At 39.5% G+C, this 23303-nt stretch overlaps 1 protein-coding gene across 2 annotated transcripts in view; it reads right to left on the bottom strand.

The window, feature by feature from the left end:
• LOC124879259 (retinoic acid receptor beta-like) overlaps positions 1-23303 on the bottom strand; it is a 361385-nt gene that overhangs the window by 123017 nt on the left and 215065 nt on the right. The window contains exon 1 of one of the 2 annotated variants that reach the window (XM_047383709.1): positions 15328-15610. The exons of the other annotated variant lie outside the window; for it this stretch is intronic. Coding sequence (XP_047239665.1) covers positions 15328-15484 — 157 coding nt within the window. The 5' untranslated portion in view covers positions 15485-15610. Of the gene's footprint in view, positions 1-15327; positions 15611-23303 lie in introns of those variants that run through there. 2 annotated transcript variants of the gene reach the window in all.

Below are 23303 nucleotides of genomic sequence, written 5' to 3'. Positions count from 1 at the left end.
CATGTTGAATGTGTTCATGTATCCTCTACAGTTTGCGTACCAGCAGCACATCATATAGGCAACAGGCTCATTTACATGCTCCAAAGAGTGCATGCACACTTGATACTCAGACCTGATGTAAATTTTTAAGAGCTGAGGTGTTGAAGCTCAAGAAGAGTGCTGTGGACACTGAGATGATGAAAAAGAAAGAAGTGTCAGGAAAAGGTTGTTTGATTGTAAGCAATGTTGCAATTTTCAGCAATACTATAGCAATTACATGAGTTCCTAACATAATTATCATTTCAGTTTTTATAATGAATATGCTCAGGTAAACATTACCTAACAATCTCTGGCCAGCTATGAGCTAGTGATAACTAGAGGAATGGTCCAAAATACCTTGTTGATGTCAGAGATCAGAGAAGACAGTAAGGCCAGTTACACACTGACGGGAAGGCCAGTTATTCATCTAGCACCTCAAATAGCTACTGGTTACAACCAAGGTATGCAGAATACCATCTGTGAATGCACAACTCATCTGACCTTTAAGCAGATGTGCCACAGAAGCAGAATACCAAACCAAGTGCTATCTCTGCCAGTTAAGAACAGGACACTGAGGCTGCAATTCACACAGACTCACCAAATCTTCATAATAAAGACAGGTAAAAAGGGGCCTGCCCCAAGGAGTGTCTTTTTAGCTGCAACATTCAGACGGTTGGGTCAGAATGTGGTGTAAACGACAAGAAAGCATGGATTAATCCTGTATCAGCAGTTCAGCTTGCTATTTGTGGTGTTACAATTTGGAGAATAGTTTATTGGTAAAACTACAGTGAGAAGCTGAAAAACAGGTTGTGCAAATGACTGCTTAAATGTGGAGGAACCTGTAGAGCATCACCAGACACACAAGCCCAATCCCTCCACACTGTGATGACCTCCTGTCTGGCTGATGAGCCCAACAGCTTCTACAGCAGGTTTGAAAAACAGCCATTCACACCTTCCACCAACTCATCCACACCCTAGACCTACACAAAAGGACTATCTAAGTCCTGCACCTCACCTGCAAATGACTGCACCTCAGAGGACTGTCACAGATCACACCACTGTTATTTGTCTGATCAATGACATCTGTGGGTAGGCTGGTCCACTGACAAAGTGAACGCCCCGTCCCCAACAACACAGCATCAACTGTAGATCTGAGGTGGTCCTCTCACATAGATACTGTTCAAAAGAAGGCCCAGCAGAGGTTGAATTTTTTACGGCCAATTAAGGACTACAACATGCCTCAGGAGATGCCGGTCATCATCTACACCCCCACCCATCTGTCCTGTGCTCACCCATCACTGTCTGGTTTGGTTCAGCCACAAAACAGAACAGGACCAGAACAACAATGACAGAATAAAGTACCACTGTTACTCTGAAATACAGAAAAAGCATCAATATTATCTTACAGAAGTAAGTAAGTTTTTTTTCACAACCTTTAATTTAAAAATAGTATAAATCATTTTACCTAATTAGTCAAACCCCTTTCAGGTGGTAGTCTTACATTGTCCAAACATTTAAGTTTAAGATATTTAGTAACTTTACCAGAACGAGTCCCACGGTCCCAAAAAATAAAACGCAGAACAGGAAACTGAAACAAAATCCAAATTAAAAACTCTTTTTGGAACCTTAACCAAAAAGAAAAAGTCTTAATCATCATGACATTTCGCACCAAGATCCAACGTACTTGCTATATGAAGTGCAGGTGAAAACACATTAAAATGAACTAAAAAAGCACAATGACATTTTATTTTCAGTCATGCATTTTCTTTTGTTGCACCTTAGGGCACAAGGCCAGTTTTCTCATTTCTAGACTAGCGCACCTTGGTGTAACTACAGTGAAAGCTTTGAATCAGAGAAATACTATTAACTGAACAAAGCACAAGGCCAACAGAAAATCGTTTTCTTATAAAATTATTTATCTCCAGTCATTTTCTACCGCTTATTCCATAATGGGTTGCAGGGGAGCTGGTGCCTATCTCCAGCAGTCTATGGGCAAGAGGCAGGGTACATCCTGGACAGGTCACCAGTCCATCGCAGGGCAACACACAAACAACCATGCACACACTCATTCACCTAAGGGCAATTTAGAGTTACCAATTAACCTAACAGGCATGTCTTTGGACTGTGGGAGGAAGCCGGAGTACCCGGTGAGAACCCACGCATGCACAGGGAGAACATGCAAACTCCATGCAGAAAGACCCCTGGCTGGGAATTGAACCCAGGACCTTGTTGCTGCAAGGCAACAGTGCTACCAACTGCGCCACCGTGCAGCCCTATCTCTCCATTTGTCATATATTGGTGCAGAATACATGCAGATCATGCATCTCTGACTTTTTGATGTGGAATAATTTAGAAGAGAACATGCTCTTCAACAACTCCCATCCAAAAGTTTACTCACTGTCACTGATTGTCTCTTATCAGACATGTAAGTGAATCAGGGTGTGCACATATGGTGGTTATGATGTATGGCCAACAGAGCACAACAGCATTGTGCCTTAGCCTTCACCAGGTGGTGCAGGCACTTTAACATACATCTAGAGGAAAAATACTTTTGGCTGCTGATATTCTCTTGGTGCATTTGTAACAGCTGGGTGGTTCCACGCTGACGAGAGGCAGGGCAACAATAAAGATGGACTGCCTATTTAAAACTGATGGCTGCTTCTAAAAGGCAGCGTGGCCACCTGCAGACAGATGGGACACATAAGTGTGCATGCATTGCAGCACCCTGTGTGTGTGGACTTGCGTAAGAGTGTGTGTGGATGGTCATTGGGTACCTGTATAGGCTATATCAGGTGAAGGGAGCCTTTTTCCATTTTCTGGGTGATTAAACCTTGAGTTGACTTCGCTGCATGTTAACACACACAGAAAGCTGTATCAGACACAGAAAAACTGGTGACAGACAAGCATCCACAACTACTCTGGCTTTTTGGAGCAGGCAGTGAAAAATGCATGGCTGCAGCAGCTCCTGAACTCTTAGCCTCTGGCTGAACCTTCCAGTAGGGTTGGACAGGAAAGCACACACTCCCTGCTGGAGGTCGGACTGAATGTGGGGAACAACTAGAGAAAACAGCTACTCTGATTGGTCTATTTACTGGAACTGAGACTATTGACACCAGCTGCTTGGTGATCCACTGCAGACACTGGCTTTTGTTATGCATAAAAAGAATGTGAACCATATTTCATTTCAGAGGATTTATATATCAGGGCATAATACAATTCTTTGGTCTTTGCCAGGTTCCAAAATTATTTAAATCTAAGCTCAATGGTCTATTCATGGCCTGGGCCAACATAACATGGTCTGAAAAAAGCTGCCGCTGATCATTCAATATGTTCTACCTTCCTCTAGATGACAGGAAATAAGCCAGTTTGAGCAAGACTTGCAGAGTTGCACTGCCCCTCCGCCTCCCGTTGCGTTGTAGAAGTGTATTCTTCTCAAGGTTTGCTTTTGCAAAGAGACAGCAAACTATTTCCCAAAAAACAATAAAGATCATGGCCTTGATACCAGAAGAGCGCCCTCTATCACTGTTCTTCTGCTAACACTTTTTGTAAAACAAGCGGAGAGTTCCCGTGTCTACCTGTAAAAACAGCAGCTTAACAAGCAGGGCTATGACACAGCTACAGCTAATTAACAAACTAATACTAGCTTGTCAGTGTTATGTTGAAGCACAGAATTCAAAGAAGACATCCAGGCATTTTCATGTGCTGCTAAATGTGTTTGAGTGACTTTTATATGTGAAACCTGGTGCAAACACAGATTCACTCCTAAAATAGAGAATATGTGCACACCCTGATTCACTTACATGTCTGATAAGAGACAATCAGTGACAGTGAGCAAACGTTTGGATGTGAGTTGTTGAAGAGCTTATTCTCTTCTAAATTATTCAGCATCAAAAAGTCAGAGATGCATGATCTGCACGTATACTGCACCAATATATGACAAATGGAGAGAAAAACTAAAATCATTTTATAAGAAAACTATTTTCTGTTGGCCTTGTGCTTTAATCACACAATATTATGTCTTTGATTCCAAAATTGGATGGTAGTTACGCCATGGTGTGTTAGCCAGAAATTAGAAAACTGGCCGTGCGCCCTAAGGTTCAACAAAAGTGTTTGCATCTCTATGCATTTTATGCAATTTGCTTTATAACTTCAGTGCAGAAATAAAGCAAATTGTATATTACTGACAGGTATATTCTGTGCAATAATATTCTTGTCAGGACTCGCTAAATGGAGGATCCCGCAATGCAGACTAACAGGCAGCATGACGGTAAGTGAAAAACTCTTTAATTAACAAAAAACTCACTCATACAAAGAGGCAGGAACAAAACAATAAACGGGCAGGCAAGACAGGCTTGGCATGATCCAAAGAACAATCCAGAAAATGTTTAGGCAAGCAATAAACAGAACAGGTGTGTATATATGGAGTGTGAACCAGGTGAAGCAAGAAGACAGATTAGCTTGGAGCAGGTGAACCAAATAAAGAATAATTGACAGACAGAACAAAACATGGCTGGAGCAAAACAGAGACTCTTGAATACAAACTAACAGAAACTAGAAAAACATGAAACTAAAGCATAACCAGATCCAAAAACCAAACTTGACAAAACATGAACTAGAAGACAAAAACTAAAGCATGACCAGAAAAATAATAATCAGAAGCATGATTCAAAAACTGTGAAAAACATATAAGAAAAAACCAGAAACCAAACAACCCCAAATCATAAAAATCTTTAGAACTATAACTTTGATTTTAAACCTAAATTTGCACCTTGATCTGTACTCTCTGCAGAGCTGTTTCCCTTCTGTTGTAAATAAAAGAAAGGCAATCATATAATAAGATTTGTTCGTTAATGTTTTAAGTGAAAGCTTGCTATTTTTGCTCAAGGTTCCACAGAATCAGTGATCCATGCTTTGTCTGTTCTCTCTTTGTCCTTTTATCTAGGTCTCCCAGTCAGAAAATCAGTGACATGTAAAACTGTGCCCACATGCTTCACACAACCAACAGATGGCAAAGAACCTGAAGCAAAGTCTGGCGCTGCACACAGGCAATTTAACACACCAATGCCACTTTGGAAATTAGGACAAAGCTGCTCTTCTGCTGCAGATAATGGCAGTGTGTGCTTTAAATTTAACACTGACTTTAATTTAAATAGAAAAAAAAATCAAAGTTGCGACCATAAATTACAGGATTGGGGTAAACCTGACAAATTAACAGATTGCCAGAGGTAGGATAAATAAAAGGACAAACATGGAAATGGGAAGGGAAGCATTTCCTGAAGCTCCTCAGGGTATTGGTTTATTTGGTTTGTGTTAAGCAGAAAGCTTTGGTAATCTGAGTGTGAACTGGTTGGCAGAGCCAGAGAGGATTAGGGGAACATTACTCCCAGTCAGTACACATCCTTCTCCATGTTGCTGACACTTGGTTCAGTTTTCAAGTGTGTTCCATGCAAGAGCGCTGCTCACATCCAGCAGTCACAGTCAGAGGAAACGGTCAAAGTTCACGAAGAGCACACCGAATTACAGCTTTACTCCACGAACACTTTTCACAGAGAGGAATATTTTACTCTAGAGCTCTAACACATGATATTAACAATGGCCTAATAGTCATTTACTTGATGTAATGAGGGAAGCAAAAAGTGTGGAGCAGATAAAATCTGGTATAATTCAGTTCAGCTTCTTGATGTAGAACCAGTTCACATTTTGCTTTATGGGTGTTCACAAGAAAAACAGGTCCAATTCATTTCCAATTATAGAGAAATACACAATAAATTAGAATCATACAAATGCAACGGAATCACACAGACAGATTAGAATCAAAGACACAGTCTGATCTGACGGTAAATGTGATACATGACAAAAATAATGTGATTTATAACGTCAATATGTTATCTACGTAAGGAAGCTGAGCCTCCTGAGCGAGCGTCTATTGACAGTGGAAAGGAAGGAAGCTCGAGCAAAACCAGTATGTGTGAGCAGCTATCTGCCATAACTAACTGGGGGGTTTGAGAAGACTGAAAGCAAACACAGAACGCGGAACACTGGTCCAGGAGCACTTTCTATGGGAAAGAAAGTCTGAGTACACAGGGCTCCTTCCTCTGTCCAGGAAACAGATGACATTTCACATTATTTCACATTCAATTCAATTTAGTTTTATTTATATAGCGCCAATTCACAACACGTCGTCTCAAGGCACTTCACAACAGTCAGGTTCATACATTCCAATTAATCCTAACCATTGAACAGTGTAGTCAGATTCAGTTATTTATTCAAATTGGATAAAAAGTTTTTCTGTCTAAGGAAACCGAGCAGATTGCATTCAGTCAGTGACTTCCAGCATTCACTCCTCCTGGATGAGCATGTAGAGACAGTGGACAGTCACTGGTGTTGACTCTGCAGCAATCTCTCATACTGAGCATGGATGTAGTGACAGTGGAGAAGAAAAACTCCCTTTTAACAGGAAGAAACCTCCAGCAGAACCAGGCTCAGTGTGAGCGGCCATCTGCCACGACCGACTGGGGGTTTGAGAGAACAGAGTAGAGACACAAAGAGAACAAAGAAGCACTGATCCAGGAGTACTTTCTATGGGAAGGAAAAGTAAATGTTAATGGATGTAGCTCCTTTAGTCGTTTAACCTAGAAAGAAAGAACAGATAAACTCTGAGCCAGTTTTCAAGGTTAGAGTCTGAAAGAGAGCACATATAGTTAGTTACAGTAAAAGCTCAGTCAATTGCCATGTCTAGGAGAGAGAAAGGGTTAAACACTGACAGGGCCATGTGGGTCATCGGTAGAGGGTGAGCATTAAGTTGTTGCCAGCAGAAACTTGGACGATGCCCCTCTCCAGAAAGGTGTCACAGGTAGACACAGAGTCAGGCCAGGTGTAGCTTCTAGGAAGAGAAAGAAAGAACAAAGTTAAAAGCTGAAATAACAGCAAAAAATTGGAGAGTAGTGTGAGAATGTAGCGGAGAGTGAAAGTGGTCATTATGTCCTCCAGCAGCCTAAGCCTATAGCAGCATAACTACAGAGATAGCTCAGGATAACCTAAGCTACTCTAACTACAGGGGTTGGACAATGAAACTGAAACACCTGTCATTTTAGTGTGGGAGGTTTCATGGCTAAATTGGACCAGCCTGGTAGCCAGTCTTCATTGATTGCACATTGCACCGGTAAGAGCAGAGGGTGAAGGTTCAATTAGCAGTGTAAGAGCACAGTTTTGCTCAAAATATTGAAATGCACACAACATTATGGGTGACATACCAGAGTTCAAACGAGGACAAATTGTTGGTGGACGTCTTGCTGGCGCATCTGTGACCAAGATAGCAAGTCTTTGTGATGTATCAAGAGCCACGGTATCCAGGGTAATGTCAGCATACCACCAAGAAGGACGAACCACATCCAACAGGATTAACTGTGCATGCAAGAGGAAGCTGTCTGAAAGGGATGTGCGGGTGCTAACCCGGATTGTATCCAAAAAACATAAAACCACGGCTGCCCAAATCACGGCAGAATTAAATGTGCACCTCAACTCTCCTGTTTCCACCATAACTGTCCGTCGGGAGCTCCACAGGGTCAATATACACGGCCGGGCTGCTATAGCCAAACCTTTGATCACTCATGCCAATGCCAAACGTCGGTTTCAATGGTGCAAGGAGCGCAAATCTTGGGCTGTGGACAATGTGAAACATGTATTGTTCTCTGATGAGTCCACCTTTACTGTTTTCCCCACATCCGGGAGAGTTACGGTGTGGAGAAACCCCAAAGAAACATACCACCCAGACTATTGCATGCCCACAGTGAGGCATGGGGGTGGATCAGTGATGGTTTGGGCTGCCATAGCATGGCATTCCCTTGGCCCAATACTTGTGCTAGATGGGCGCATCACTGCCAAGGACTACCGAACCATTCTTGAGGACCATGTGCATCCAGTGGTTCAAACATTGTATCCTGAAGGCGGTGCCGTGTATTAGGATGACAATGCACCAATACACACAGCAAGACTGGTGAAAGATTGGTTTGATGAACATGAAAGTGAAGTTGAACATCTCCCATGGCCTGCACAGTCACCAGATCTAAATATTATTGAACCACTTTGGGGTGTTTTGGAGGAGCGAGTCAGGAAACGTTTTCCTCCACCAGTATCACGTAGTGACCTGGCCACTATCCTGCAAGAAGAATGGCTTAAAATCCCTCTGACCACTGTGCAGGACTTGTATATGTCATTCCCAAGATGAATTGACGCTGTATTGGCTGCAAAAGGAGGCCCTACACCACACTAATAAATTATTGTGGTCTAAAACCAGGTGTTTCAGTTTCATTGTCCAACCCCTGTATAAGCTTTATCAAAAAGGAAAGTTTTAAGCCTAGCCTTAGAAGTAGACAGTTGGTCCATCTAGAGCCCACTGATGGCCATTTTTATACTAAAAACCACAATGATTGGGATACCTCTCTCTGTCAGATTGACCATAACCATTCTAGTTCTAGTTAGGATTTACCTGAAGAAAAAGCCGTTATCACTGACCAGTTGTTGTCAAGCTGGTTAAAAAATTTACCTGCACTCACTTGCCTACAGTTTAACCCCACAGCAGCAACTACAACAACAGGGTTAAGCCAACACTCTACAACCATCTCGACAGGTGAAAGCACTTCAGGTGTTTTCATAAAGGTGACCAGGAAGTTCAAATGGTCAGAAAAGCAGAAGATAAAGGGGTAGACAGCTGAGAAAAGGAGCAGAGAATCTGGCCACTGGAATGAAAAAAGGATTCTTTTGAATCCGCTGGTGTTTGTGGCCTTAAAGGCGTTTCAGCAGAAAGAACATATCTCAGTCTGCCAGACATTTTGGGTGCAGCCGAAAACTGATATCTGAAAGAAAATCTAATTTCATATTTCGGTTCTATGTGGTGACAGTGAGGGAATGTGCCTAAAAACAATTCACCCCTTTCATATGACAAAAAAAGAGTAGTTGTCTTTTAATTGGAAAGTTGTGGGTTTGAATCCAGCTTCCTCCTGCCACATTTCTGTGTTCCCCTGGGCATGGCACATGTATCGGTGTATGAATGTGTCTGCTAAAGCTGATGTCACCATTATCTTGCCTTGTACAATACACATTTTTGAAAAATGTGTCTTGGGTCTAAAGATGATGAAGCAGAGTTTGTGAAACATCAAGTTCTGTTAAATCTACTAGATCTTTACATCCACTGTATAAAAAGACAAATAAGCCTATTTTACCCTCAATGTCTTACATGAAATCAGAACCTTTTCTGTTTTAGTTCTGTAAGGATTACCAAAATTATTCCTATATGCTCAATGTCAAAGACAGAGGTTTTTTGTTTTGTTTTTTACTTTTTTTTTTACTTATGAAGTGTACATACAGGGAAACATTATGCAGAAAACAATTCCTCAAATCTGGCAGCAACAACCACATGGTAACAGGATGCTATAAAAGCTTGTGCTGTTGTCCAACAGGTCCATAAAACTTTGACATTCTCAGCTCAAAATACTGCTGGTGAAATGTTACTGGACATGCTCTATGAACCATGGTTATCATTATGGAAACTCTGCATACAAACTGGCTGGAAAGTTATGTGTAACAACTGCTCCCCATAATTGTTGTCTTAGCTAACACCCATAGCAGTGCTGGTTCTTACATTCATGACAACCTGAACAAGCCTTTGCTATTGAACCATTTTCACAAAAATCTAAATAAAACCTATATAATAAAATGTATACAAAAAAGAATATATATATTTTTTTCTTCTGTCAGCAGTAAACAAAGAATATTTTTGCATTTCTGAAGTTAATTTGATTTTTAATGTGACCTAAAACTGACTGGAGATTTGGTTGGACTCTTTTCAATGAATATTCAGATCTGGATATTCTATCCAGGCATAGCCAGAACCTGGACAGATAGATTATACAACAATAGAACCACCTAAGAATTGTCAATGTTGATGTTAAGAAATCAACCCAGTGTCCCAGCTGTACCTGAACGGAGCATGCCTAGCTGTTGGGAAGATCCCCTCTCATCAACAGGGATTCCTCTGATTTGCATCTAATAGATGTACCACTTTAGGCTGATTGGATGCTCCAGATAGCCATTTGGACCTCAGCTGATTTTTCTCCAGAACCAGTGATGTATACATTCAGTTTGACGTTGTTTCAGGTGAGGAATTCAGTTTTGTGCAGGGCGAGTTTTGAATCTTATTGCTCTTGAAAAATGCACCTTTTTTTCTCCACTGTAGCTGCAGGAGAAACCTTAATGTTCCCACAGATCAGAGGTCAGTGAAAGCTGGGAGTCCTCTCTGTCAATTTTTAAAGTTGTGTTACAAAATGTTACATGACGCACTTAGTTCTGCACATAAACATTTTGCATGTTCTCAGGTAGAAAACAACGCTGTATTTGTCCGATACATGTGCCTACCGGACCTGTACGAATATGTGTACTGTTACACATCTAATATATATATCATGTAACAACATGTTATAAATAGGTATAAATAACATGTTGTTACATACAGTACAGACCAAACGTTTGGACACACCTTCTCATTGTCTTTATTTTCATGACTATGAATATTGTAGCTTCACACTGAAGGCATCAAAAATATGAATCTCTTCTGCTTGTTGCCTGTCCTCAGCAGGGGTTTCCTAGCAGCTATTTTACCATGAAGGCCTGATTCACACAGTCTCCTCTTAACAGTTGTTCTAGAGATGTGTATGCTGCTAGAACTCTGTGTGGCATTGACCTGTTCTCTAATCTGAGCTGCTGTTAAACTGCGATTTCTGAGGCTGGTGACTCGGATGAACTTATTGTCCGCAGCAGAGGTTACTCAGCAGTAATCAAAGCAAAAGGTGGCTACTTTGAAGAACCTAGAATATAAGACATATTTTCAGTTGTTTCAGTGTATAATTTCACATGTGTTAATTCATAGTATTGATGCCTTCAGTGTGAAGCTACAATATTCATAGTTATGAAAATAAAGACAACTCTTTGAGAAGGTGTGTCCAAACTTTTGGTCTGAACTGTATATATAGAAGAGTAGTCATCTCGTAATCTGATTCTAACTTCCTTTTGCCTTATGTTGATGTGCCCCTGGGCAAGGTACGAACCCAAGCATCTACCAATCTGCACATCATTGTGTGAATTTGTGCTTGTGACTGGGTGAATATGGCTCTAGTGTAACAAGCTTTGAGTGGTCGCCATGACTGAAAAAGTGTTATATAAATTAAATCCATTTACCATTCAAAAGATTTTCTGTTCAGGACGGAGGACTAAATATTAGGTTTGATCAGTATAAGTGTTTTGGATTATGAACTAGAAATGTTCAGATGTAGCTCCAAGTTCTTAAAAACTAAAATAGCCATACAATTTAGCACAGACTTGGAAGCTGTAAATCTGGCGCCTTCTTCAGCATCATTAAACAGCTGCATTACAAGGCCATTTGTTTCAGTGCTTACATGATATATAACAGGAAATGAAGACTCTTTATTAGCGGTGCAGGAAAACAAATAATACAAAAATAGTTTAGAGCTCAACTGATACATTTTATTGTGTTTGTGCCACCCCCGATGTAAGGATGCCCTGAGCTTGAAGCCATATTAAAAACGACCATTTATTCAATGGTCGTTTTTAGGGTAGCCCTGTTAAAGTAACGGATAAGGTCAAACTAGGCTTATATTTAAGGTTTCTGTCACATGAAAGGCAGTGAGAAGCTCAAAGATGAGTCTCTGTGATTTTTCTGAAAAATGAAAGCATGCATGTATCTGGAGCCAGTTGGTGTTTGATATTTAGTAAAAGGCTGGAATCTATAACTGATACGCATTATCAATATATAACCCTGGTGGGACCATAACACCGTCCTAATCATGTTGATTAAACACGTCCAGCACCAGACAGCTCTTGTTTCATTTCACCGCGGAACATGACTTTTATTTCCCCCAATCCCCCTTTCATTTCACACATCCACTAAATTACCGTGGTGTGCAAGCTGTGCTAATGGCCTTTTATGTCCACATCAGAGACCCTTACGCCTTGGAGACAAAAAAAAGCCCCAATTATCCCATCACAACATCGCTTGTACTATACTCATCCCTGTGCAGCATCATAGCCTGTTTAAGGTAGTAGTCCTCTGATTTATTTAGCTTTATCTTTAGGTGTATTTTGATGTAATTAAATAATGTTCATCCTCCTTACTAAATTATGAGCATTATATGCAGCCATTCTTCAGCCTGCAAAGCCCATTTCATCTACGTTAAGGAGGTCCTTGATCATTCTTAATTAACATCCAAACTGGATGAGGATATGCATTAATGGTGGGCTTGTTGTCAGAGCTGCTAATTAACACCCAGGAGGTTTGCATTATCCCCAATAAATAAACGAAGAAACCAACAATCCTGTGACCCTGAGAGAGGCCTTCATAACCACAGTCTTATATAAAAAAACAGCTCATACTCCACCAGGAGAACAAGCAGGAGTTTAATGTCCTCTAGTTGCACAGGTCAGTGGGCCAAAATGGGGCTTAAGGAACCATTAGGGGGTTTCTTTTTAGAAATAGAGCAGCAGTATCTCATTCTGACCTATTTAGCTTTTCCTGAGTCCTGCCTTTAAAAACCTGTGGGCATAAGTATAAAATAGACACCGAGTCATTAATTCAACAGCTGGCACAGTATTAGGACTCAGAACAAAACGAACGTATATTCAGGGCAGAAATGTACATTGAATGTAATGCTAAGTAGTCTGCATAGCAAAATTAGCTTCACTTTGTGATCCAATCAGATTCAAGGAGTAATGAAATAGAATAAGTTGGATTTTCTGGAAACTGACTGCACTCACATTTAAAGTGGAAGATACTACAGTTGGTATTATTTAACTTTAATTCCATTTATTATTACCAAAATAATTTTTAACAGAAAGAAAAACCCTGCTCTCCAGTTAAATACTCTGTCAAATAAACACACACCATTTTGATCTGTCAGTCAATGTTCACAATAATGATTTTACTATTGCAAACGGCTGGGCAAAAAATTATTCACCTTAAATGAAAATTTTATATTTATTTTTTACTACATTTTATTCTGAATATTTTTTTAATGAGAAGACTTTACAGAAATTACCTTCATAAACAACGCAACAAATTTTTGATTAAAGGGACATTTTTTGAAGTGATGTCCAGAGTGGTTTGAAGACATGGACGTGCGATATTTCTTTTCAAAATATTGGGGCTTGTCCTTGACTTTGAAAATAATTAGCACATTTTTATAATTAGTGTTGTAAAAAAATTGATACATGATCTGTTAAATGTGACTTTATTTATTTTAAAAACTACAAAACAAACCTAATAGGTTTATCCTTAAGTTTTATCAAAATGTGTGAGAAATGATAGCTATCACTACGGATTTTCACTGGATATTTGTGACATGAATATTTGAGAAATTTATAGTCCTGTTAGAGGGAAAAACTGCTGGTCATTTACAGGTTTATTCTGAGCTTATCAAACATGGTTTTTTGCTGTCTTTACAGTCTAAGATTGCATTTGCTAGACTCGAACTTTAAAAAATGCTGTTCATAAAAAATGTTAGTGTTCGATACAATGAACAGTAAAATAATAGTCCGGTGATGACAATACAGCTTTCAAGCTGCAATTATTAAATGAATAAACAATGAAAAAAATCAGAACGAAAATTATTTCAGTCTCTGAAAAAGTTAGATGTTGAAATAAAGCGGAATGATAAAAATGAACCTATACAGACAATCAAAATGTAAAAGTGACAATAGAGAACAAAATCAGATGAAGACCATTTATAACAAACTAAATTCTCCAAAAGTATTTCATTCCTTAGTAAAGCAAAGCCTTTCCATCCAAACACTGTGTTCCCCACTTAACGTTCCGTATCTGGATTATTATATTAGACGCACTATACACTGCAACCATAAGAGACTGTAAAATAGCCTAGAGCTGGCTGATTCATATAAAAAATAACAAAAAGACAATTTAAAAAAAAAAAAAGCTTTGTCTTTATAATTTTATTTCTTAAGATCGAATAGAAAACAATAACCTGAACGCTTCAAAATGCTGCAGGGTAAATATACGGAATACTCTTTGTGTGGGAAAGCAGGAATGTCCAAACCTCCAGTTAAAAGGTTCAAAGTAATTTCTTTGTCTGAGGAAGTCTGATTAGATGGCATGTATTCTGGTATGTGCTCATATATATAATTAACTTATTACCAAACAAAAGTATTGCCAGAGGGTAAATAAGCACACTTATTTCTAAGGGATTTCATGATTAGTTGACCTCTTTAGCGCCATGTGAGGCCGCTGTAGGTTAAAGGTCGCAGCTGGAACTTTTGCTCTTTCCCACCGCGGATGCGAAGCCTCCTGACAGGAGAACCCCCGAACAGAGGCCAGCCATCATCAAATGGGAATAAATCCTAAACCAGCAACAGCGGCTGAGAACCGACAGTAAACACTGCAAAGTGGCTTTGAAGCGCAATAATATCTTCATCATGACACTGGATTACATTTCACATATATTTGTCATCTTTTACCCTAAAATAACTCTGCATGGCCTAGGTGTTTTATTGAAAATGTAACTCAATTTCATCGTTAAAACAAATTTTACAGAAAAATCTGTTTTCCTAAAAATGTCAATGGCCTTGAAGTATTTATTTAGTCTGCTGGTCTAAAGCAGCACAAGCAGCCGCCCATCTATAATCCTTGTCCAATTCCTGTTCCGATAACAAGCCATTAATCTTGTTGAAGAGTCCGCGGCGTCATTTATCTAAATTAGTGTCAGGGGGCGCAGGTCGCAGCTCGCCCCCTCCTGCCATGCGCGCAGGCCCGGACTGTGACTGTTTACGCTCTGCATTCCTGCAGCCAGCACGGTGCTCTCCGAGATCAGCTCATCCGAGACCAGACATACATCAGCGGCTCGGAGCTGCTCCAGCTGACGGGGATTAATGGAGGTTTGAAAAATGACGCTCTAAACAGTTCCTGCTCTCTTCAACATGCAAAACTTTTCCTAGACAAGTTAATCTGCTTCACGGAATATTACTCCTATGACTCTAAGGGAGTCTGGTAATGAACTGAGTTTTTTTGTTTTTTTTATAAATAAACCAAAGAGCAACCTGAGATTGAAGCATGTTCCAACACATTCCTGATTCTTCCATCAGCAGGCCCAGAACAGCAACATGTTAGGAATCATTTTGCTGAAACAGTCAGTGTTCACTGGCCTATCATCATTAGGAGTTCATTCTCACATGTCTAAGTCACAGAAACAACAGCAGCAACAGGAACAGAGGAGGAGAAGTTGGACCTACAGTGTGCGCTCCGCCGGTGCTGCCAGTCTCTGTGCGCCAATCCGCTGATGCAGGCTTTCAGAGCTTTCTCCTGCAGCATGCAGGACGACGGGCTGGACGTGTAGAAGTCCAACATCTGCCCGGGACTTACGGCCAGCATGTCCATGCAGTCAAACATGACCACTTTGTTCACCTACTCGTGTGCGTTCTGCAGAAAGATCGCCGGCATAGAAGCACACAACTCCATCAAACTCCTCTTCCTCACCCCTCCTCCTCTTTTTTCTCTTCTTCTTCTAGGCGCAGCGGATTTTTCTCCTCTTCTTCTCCGTCCCGCACTGGAATCGTGAATTATGTTGGTCCCACAGCTTCTCCTAGATGCCCCTTCGCCGGTTGCCAACACCGGGAGCAGTCAGCGCGCTGCAGCGGACATCCGAACGGGATTCCTCCATAGCAGCAGCACTGTTCCGCTGTGTTTGCAGAGGGTCGCCCCGTCCCGGCTCTTGGCAGAAGCACTTCTCGAAGCGCAGGCTCTTTATTATTCTAAGAGCAGAAAATAATCATGTACGGTGTTTAAAAAGCACCCGTTTCCCTCTGCGATGACGAATGGGTTATCCGTCCCACCGTGCTGCTCATTTCCAACTAGTTTTGCCACCGAGAATGAAAGATTGAATTGCCTAATATATGCGAGTGAACTTTAGGTGAACCCTTCCGAGGCTGGTGACCTTCAAATGACCCAGGCAGGCTGACATCACTGCAGCTCGGCAGCGCAGAGCAAGGCGGAGAGAAGAAACGCATGGGGGAGGAAGAAAGATTTTGTGCTTTTTACGAAAACACATCGGTTTCCAAAATTTGAAACCATATTGTTTTTCTTTATTCCAAACCAATTCAACTCATTCAGTGCGTTTTCCTGGTTCCTGTGCGTCGCTGTCACGCACATAAATGCACCAAATGTCTGCCTTAATGCTTTTAAAAAACAAAACACTTCATTTTTAAGCCTTTATGTACAAGGAAAAAGTGTATAAATTATTGCAATGTAACATGTTATCGAAAAACTGACTTGATGTCTCAATAAAAACCTGAAATAAGTTTCAGTTGAATAAAGTAGACTTACAGGAAACAACTTATTTAATCGCTTAGGAATCATCAAATAAACGAATAAACAGATGAATTCATTATTAACTAGACAATCTATTATAATAATAAATAATAAAATCTATAATAATAACAATAATAATATAAATAATAATAAAATAATGATAAATGTAAAACTTTATCTTGACAGTCAAGGACAATGCGAGTTCATCAGCCAGAGGTTGCAACTGGCCGTTTTTCTTTGATCAGCTCTGACAGGTGATTGGCTTTTCTATTACTAAAACTGTTTTTAAATGCTACAAAACTAAGAACTCCCACAATTTTCAGGTTTAAAACAAGTCGACCAGCACCATGCACCGTGACTTACTTTACAGTGCATTGCAGAAGTATTTATACCCTTTGAACTTTTTCCCATTTTGTCACGTTACATTTAGAAATTTGTTGAGGTTTTATGTTATAGACCAACAAAAATTAGTGCATAGTTATAATGCAGATGGAAAATGAGGCATAGTTTAAATTTGCCAGACAAACAAAGATTCTAAAAATGTGGCATTAATGTGTGTTTAGATCCCTGAGTCAATACTTTGTAAAACCTCCCTGCTATCATTTTATATAGAAAGGGTGCTGAAGGAACACGCACCCCAGAAATAGCCTACCTGACTGCGCTTCTCGTTGTCTTCTCCAATTGCCCTGTATTTGGATGTATTCATCTTATCAACAATGACCAACATCCCCACATCATTATGCAACCACCAAGTTTCATCACAGGAACGGTGTGTTCAAGGCAGAGATAGCAACTTGAGTTTGAGACATCCAACTCCAGTCGCTCTCAATTCACAAAAACAAAGACTTAAGACTCGACTTAGACTTGTGCCCTAAAGACTTGATACTTGACTCGAGTATTATTAACAGTTTTTATCTCATATAATAATGAAACTAAGGCAGTATGTGAGCTACAGACTGCAGCTGCTGCAAGTTTACTGTGAAAGGAGGAGTGAATATCTTCACTAAAAGCAAAGTGGGACTGAAGTCAAAGTTCTTGTTTGTGTGCGCAAATTTTGCGAATCAAACTGATTCTGACTGATAATTAGCCAGTGATGTTGGTGAATTATTATTGGATGCTAACTTATTAAAACAATGTTAGCTATAGCTTCATAATAATGATCACATGAACATTTCTCCAAAATGAACGATGTATGAAATGATCATTTAGGAAACAACATAACCATAACTTACCATTTTACATTATCTCACCATTAAGCTAGCTGCAAAAGCATTTCCAGGTTTGTTCAGTTTAACACTCATTTATTACACTTTGTCTCATTCACTATGTTGTAATTTATACCTTCAATTTGAGCATCATTACTACTTCAATTGTTAACAAAGGTTTTAAAAGTAGACTTAGAAAATAGTTTCATAATATTAGAAAAACTTCTTCAGCTCAGAGTGAAAGGAAGAAAACCCTCTAAATCAGATTTAATGTAATATATAATGGAGGAGAGGACAACATGAAGACATGGATAAACAGCTGTTAACTTAATAAATAATACATTTGATCAATTTTCAAAATAATATAAATAAGCCTTTAGCTGTTTTTTTAGCTGGTAATTAAATGTTAAATAATTAAAAGATCATTTTTAATAAATACTAAAAGATTGAAAGATAATTATGAAATATTCATGTAATAATTTAGGCCTAAGGACAAACAGCTCAGGTTTGGATTCCTAACTTACAGTGTTGCAGAGTTAACGTTAAGCTGGACTAGATGTTGGGGGTTTGATGTGAAAATGTTTATTTTGTCACTGGAGACTTCAAATTTCACTTGGACTTGCCTTTGAAAGAATAGAGACTTCCACACCAGAGCTCTCTGGAACCTCAGTGTCCTCCTGTAAACAACTGAAACCATTCACCAATAATTCGACTTGAAAGAACCGCACTAATAAATGCTCTCTCCGTCCTAGAACTCCAACAGATTGCTAAAGATCTCTGCTCTAAAACTGTAGTTATCATTCTTCATTGTAAAATAAAAATCATTAAACCTTTATCTGCTCTCTCACTGTGATTCTGCACGTGTGCTAAAAAACTGAACGCAAACATGACATGCATCCTTTTCCTTCTTCTTTATAATTATGTGCTTCTTGGTGTTGGTCTGCCATCTAAATACCTAATATAATCCAGTGAAGTCGGTGATTTCTATTTGACAAAATAAACTGCATCTATAGTTACACCCTTTATAACCTAACCATGCAGTTTGGTTTCAGGAATACCAGCAGGTAAAATGTCAAAGTTCATACTGCTTTTAATTTGAATCATTTGGTGTAAAGTTCTAACACAAAACAAATGGCTTAATGTTGACCTGTCACTAATTTCACCAACAAGATAACCTTCATTATGTTTAGTGGAAGGTAACAAAACAGCTACTTAATCTGCATGATGTTCATCTGACCCTAACCAAGTCTGGACTAAAAATTGTCCGGTAAGCTGGAGTTGACATAAACACGCTCAAAAAATCTATTAAGCACCAAGTTCCAATCTCTGTGAAACCCAATGGATGTCGTAGATGGTCCACATAGTGATATGTAAATGATTCAGTTTGGAAGGAGCTGGGACATCTAGAGGACAGAAGTTGTTGCATCACAGATGAAGAGATTGCTGAACCATCCTGCGCTTCATCAAAATATTACTGCCAGCACTAGCAGCTCCTGATAGAGCTTATTAGGGTGACATATTGGATTTGGGTAGTTGTGTTATGCACACTGCGGTGAAAAACGTTTAGCTTTTTACAGATTACTTCAGATTTTTGTTTTTCATTCATTAAGGGAAGAAGCCTATCCAAAACAGCCTGGCCCTATGTGAAATTTAATGTAATGTAACAACTGCCAACAAGCATTTATGATAACGTGCAATTAGTCTTTTTAATTGCTGTGCAGGCATTTTGCCTACTCTTCTTGGCAGAATTGTTTTAATTCAGCCACACTGAGGGATTTTTCAGCATGAAGAGCCTGTTTAAGGTCATGACACAGAATGTCAATCTAAATCTGAACATTGAATAGGCCCCTCCAAAATCTTCATCGTTTGATTATAGGTATGATGTTCCTTTTCTAAAATACTGTGTTAGTTTTACACCAGATTTAAAAGGAAACCATGCTTTCCAAAAATGTCCACTTTTGTCCAGTCAGTCCACAGAATATTTTGCCAAAAGTCTTGGGGATCATCAAGATGATTTTTGGTAAATGTGAAATGGGCCTTTGTGCCCTTTTGGGTCAGCAGTGGTTCTGGCCTTAAACTCTCCTATAGAGGCCATGATTGCTCAGTCTATCTTTGTTACTATTGAATCATGAATTCTGACCTTAATTTGAGGTAGTGAGGCCTGCAGAGCTTTGCGTGTTGTTCTGGTTTCTTTTGTGACCTCCTGAATGAGTCATCAATGAGCTCTTGGAATAAGTTGTGTATGCCGGCCACTCATGGGAAGGTCCTCCACCATTCCATGTGGATTAGGGCTCTCATTGTGGTTCTCTGGAGTCTCAAAGCCTCAGAAATTACTTTGCTACCCTTTTCAAACTAATCGATAACGGTTAGTTTGTTTCTCATCTGTTCTTGAATAATGACATGTTGCTTTTTGAGTTATTTTAGCCTACTTCATGTTGTCATCCAGGTTCTCTTTCTACAAATCAGAAAGTAATTAGGTCTGGACTCACTCTTCTAAAAGAAATTGGTAAATAACACAGGTTTTATGAAACTCATTTACCAAGTCATATTTAAGAGTAGGAGCTATAACAGCAGTATTTTAGAACAGCAATCTGAGAGGTGGAAGACTGGTGGTGTGATCTTAGCTATCCCAATTAAACGTTTAACATGTTCTTGGGTAAGTAATGGAGCCCCATGTTATATCTGATCTTTTTATTTGTCTGTTAATAGAAAGAAAAAGCAGAAAGAACAAAAATACTAGTACACATTGAAGGGATCTCCTGAATAACTCCAGTAGGTTGTTGTTGTTATTTGATGTGCATACAGTATTTTTTACAATATTTAAAAATATATCTACAGAAAAAAACACTTGTAAATTGTAACCTGGACCTACCATTCAAGACAAGCATGTTGCTACATTCTTGGCAAAATATAATGAAAGTCTCATTAGTGTAATTTTGTAACATTATATTAATGACCAATTAAATACATCTTTTTTTAGTTTCTTTTCAGTTTTGAAACAGACAACAAATGAGAAAGAAAAAGACCACTGAATCTTCTAAAGTACAATTATATAAACACCTCAAAGACAGAATAAAAACTGCTAATTTCAGATTGATCATTGTGTAATATTAATGAATGTTTGGAAATCTGAATGGAGTTTTCAGTGTACTGCTGCCTTCAGAGACAGTAATGCATTATGCAGCATATGGTATATGCAGTGCAGATATGTTTGGAGCTGCTGGTGAGAATAATAATAATGCTGAATGGACAAAGTATATCTCTGAATATTACCAGTTTTAACCTACATTTACTGATCACCAGATAAACTAATTAATAGATAGGAAAGTATAAACATTTTCAATGTGAAATGTATTCTGCCCATCTACATTGTATTAGAATGAGACTCACACAGGCTGCTAAATAATACCTCCTAACATAGTGTGCTAACAGAAATGAGTTCATTTTTATGTTATAATATCTTCATGTGGGCAAAAGCAGAGCTGCTTGAGACCTGTCTAGGCTGAAGGTCAGCCCAGTATGGGTATCCAAGCTTTCGGTATTGCATGATAGAGATCCAGAAACCCAGGAACACCCTTCAGCTCTACCTAGGAGATCCCACAGTCTTCTCAGGTTAGAAGATTATACACTGCTCAAAAAAATAAAGGGAAGACTTAAACAACACATAACTCCAAGTAAATCAAACTTCTGTGAAATCAAACTGTCCACTTAGGAAGCAACATTGATTGACAATCAATTTCACATGCTGTTGTGCAAATGGAATAGACAACAGGGAGAAATCTCTGGCGAGTAGCAAGACACACACAATAAGGAGTGGTTCTGCAGGTGGGGACCACAGACAACTTCTCAGTACCTATGCTTTCTGGCTGATGTTTTGGTCACTTTTGAATGTTGGTAGTGCTTTCATACTCGTGGTAGCATGAGACGGACTCTACAACCCACACAAGTGGCTCAGGTAGTGCAGCTCATTGTTGGACCATTTGTTTGCTGAATATTGGACCATTTGTACATTGCTAGACGCCACCATGCCTTCCAGCGTCATCAGCCATATGGTACCCCAGGATAGTCTGCTACTACAAATCCCATTTGGCACCGTGGCTGATAGGATGGGGGCGTCGCAGCGCTGATGTCACAGTAGGCTATATATCAAATGAGCTCCCTCCCACCTGTCCTTTTCACGCTGGAACCCGAGACGCCGTTACCACGCAACTGGAGCATCACTCTGGAGAAGAAATCCCACATGGACTTTCATTCATTCTCCCCCCATTGGCCAAGGAGAAGAAAAATACATTAAAGACGTTTCTGGAATAGAAAGGCCAGAAATTTCACTTTACCGATCGAAGGCGTGAGTTTAACACGTAACAGAAAACAAAAAACCCCAAGGAGGGTTCAAGGAGACGGAATCGCCATCCTTGTTTTTGTTCCAGTCGACTGTTGACGGTCCGTCATATCGTTCCTTTTCGCCAAGGAGGCCAGAGGACGGAACGGGCCACTCTCCTGAGTTATCCACGGACACATGGAAACGTTTCCACCTCCTTCTCTCTCTCTGCTCAGAGGAGACAACACCAAGTAATCCCACTTTATTTTATTTTTATTTTTAGAAATAGCTTAGGCAGGATAGAGTAGGATTTTAGGCTGATTTAGAATTGCCACTTATAGTCCAATGTGTTCTAAATTGTATGTGCATGAAACATTTTATTGAAACTTTGATAGCTGCTGGACATCTGAAAGCCGCTGTGCTTTTCAAGCTGTGTGTGTTTTGCTGTGTTGTTTTAACACCTGAGAGCAAGCTCAGGGTACGTTTTAAAGTTGGACCATTAGAATTTCATGGTGGACACTCACCATCTCTTTGTCTGCATCCTGTGTGTTGCTTTTTACTGGTTTGCCACCAAAAGTTTTATTATCCTTTGTTCGCTGAGCTTACAACTTTGGGGGGAAGTTTTATGACCCTGTGGGGTGTATTACACTGAGCTACATTGTGGCAGGGCGGCTCCCAAAGCTCCGCTCAGCACCATATTATCACTTGTTTGCCATAACTGCTGGTTTGATTTTCATACACACTCAATGTTGTTTTGTTTTGTTTTATTCTGTTTAGTTAGATATTTTACCCTTTTATGTAGAACTTTGCATGTTTGATTAGGTGAAGATTATTGAATCGTAGGATTGTGGTGTATTAGAGCTGTTGATTTAATAAATATTCACGTAGATAAAGAGAAAGCGTTTGTGTTTATTTTGAGCAAGAGGGATTTGTCAGTCAAAATAAGGTCAAAGTTCCCCACGTTTTGGTGAAACAGTTGATTAAACAGTGAGATCTAGTAATAGTTATCAATTATTACTGATAATTTAACAATTGTAATTATCAAGGGCTTGGAGCCACAAATTACAACACCAGAGGACATCTCTGATTTCGATTAATAAATAAGGATTTTTGGTTAAGGAATTAATTTTTCTCAAATTATGATTTTAAATTATAATTCTTGATAAATATTAATTAATCAATAATCATAATCCTAACAATTGGCGTCCCTGGGTGGGCCTTAAAAGGACTGACATCACTGTTGCACAGAGTGAACAATTGTGATATCCTTGTGAGATTTGGTGACATTTTGCAGGAGTGCTTGTAATCTGGAGGATATCTTGACTAGAATTTGCTCAGTTCTACTGCAGAGGAGTAATAATAATCTTTCAAGAGGTGC

The sequence above is a fragment of the Girardinichthys multiradiatus genome, chromosome 13 (assembly GCF_021462225.1).
Source record: "Girardinichthys multiradiatus isolate DD_20200921_A chromosome 13, DD_fGirMul_XY1, whole genome shotgun sequence".
NCBI lineage: Eukaryota > Metazoa > Chordata > Actinopteri > Cyprinodontiformes > Goodeidae > Girardinichthys > Girardinichthys multiradiatus.
The sequence above is the reverse complement of the archived record's forward strand: the minus strand, read 5'-3'. Positions and strand labels throughout refer to the sequence as shown.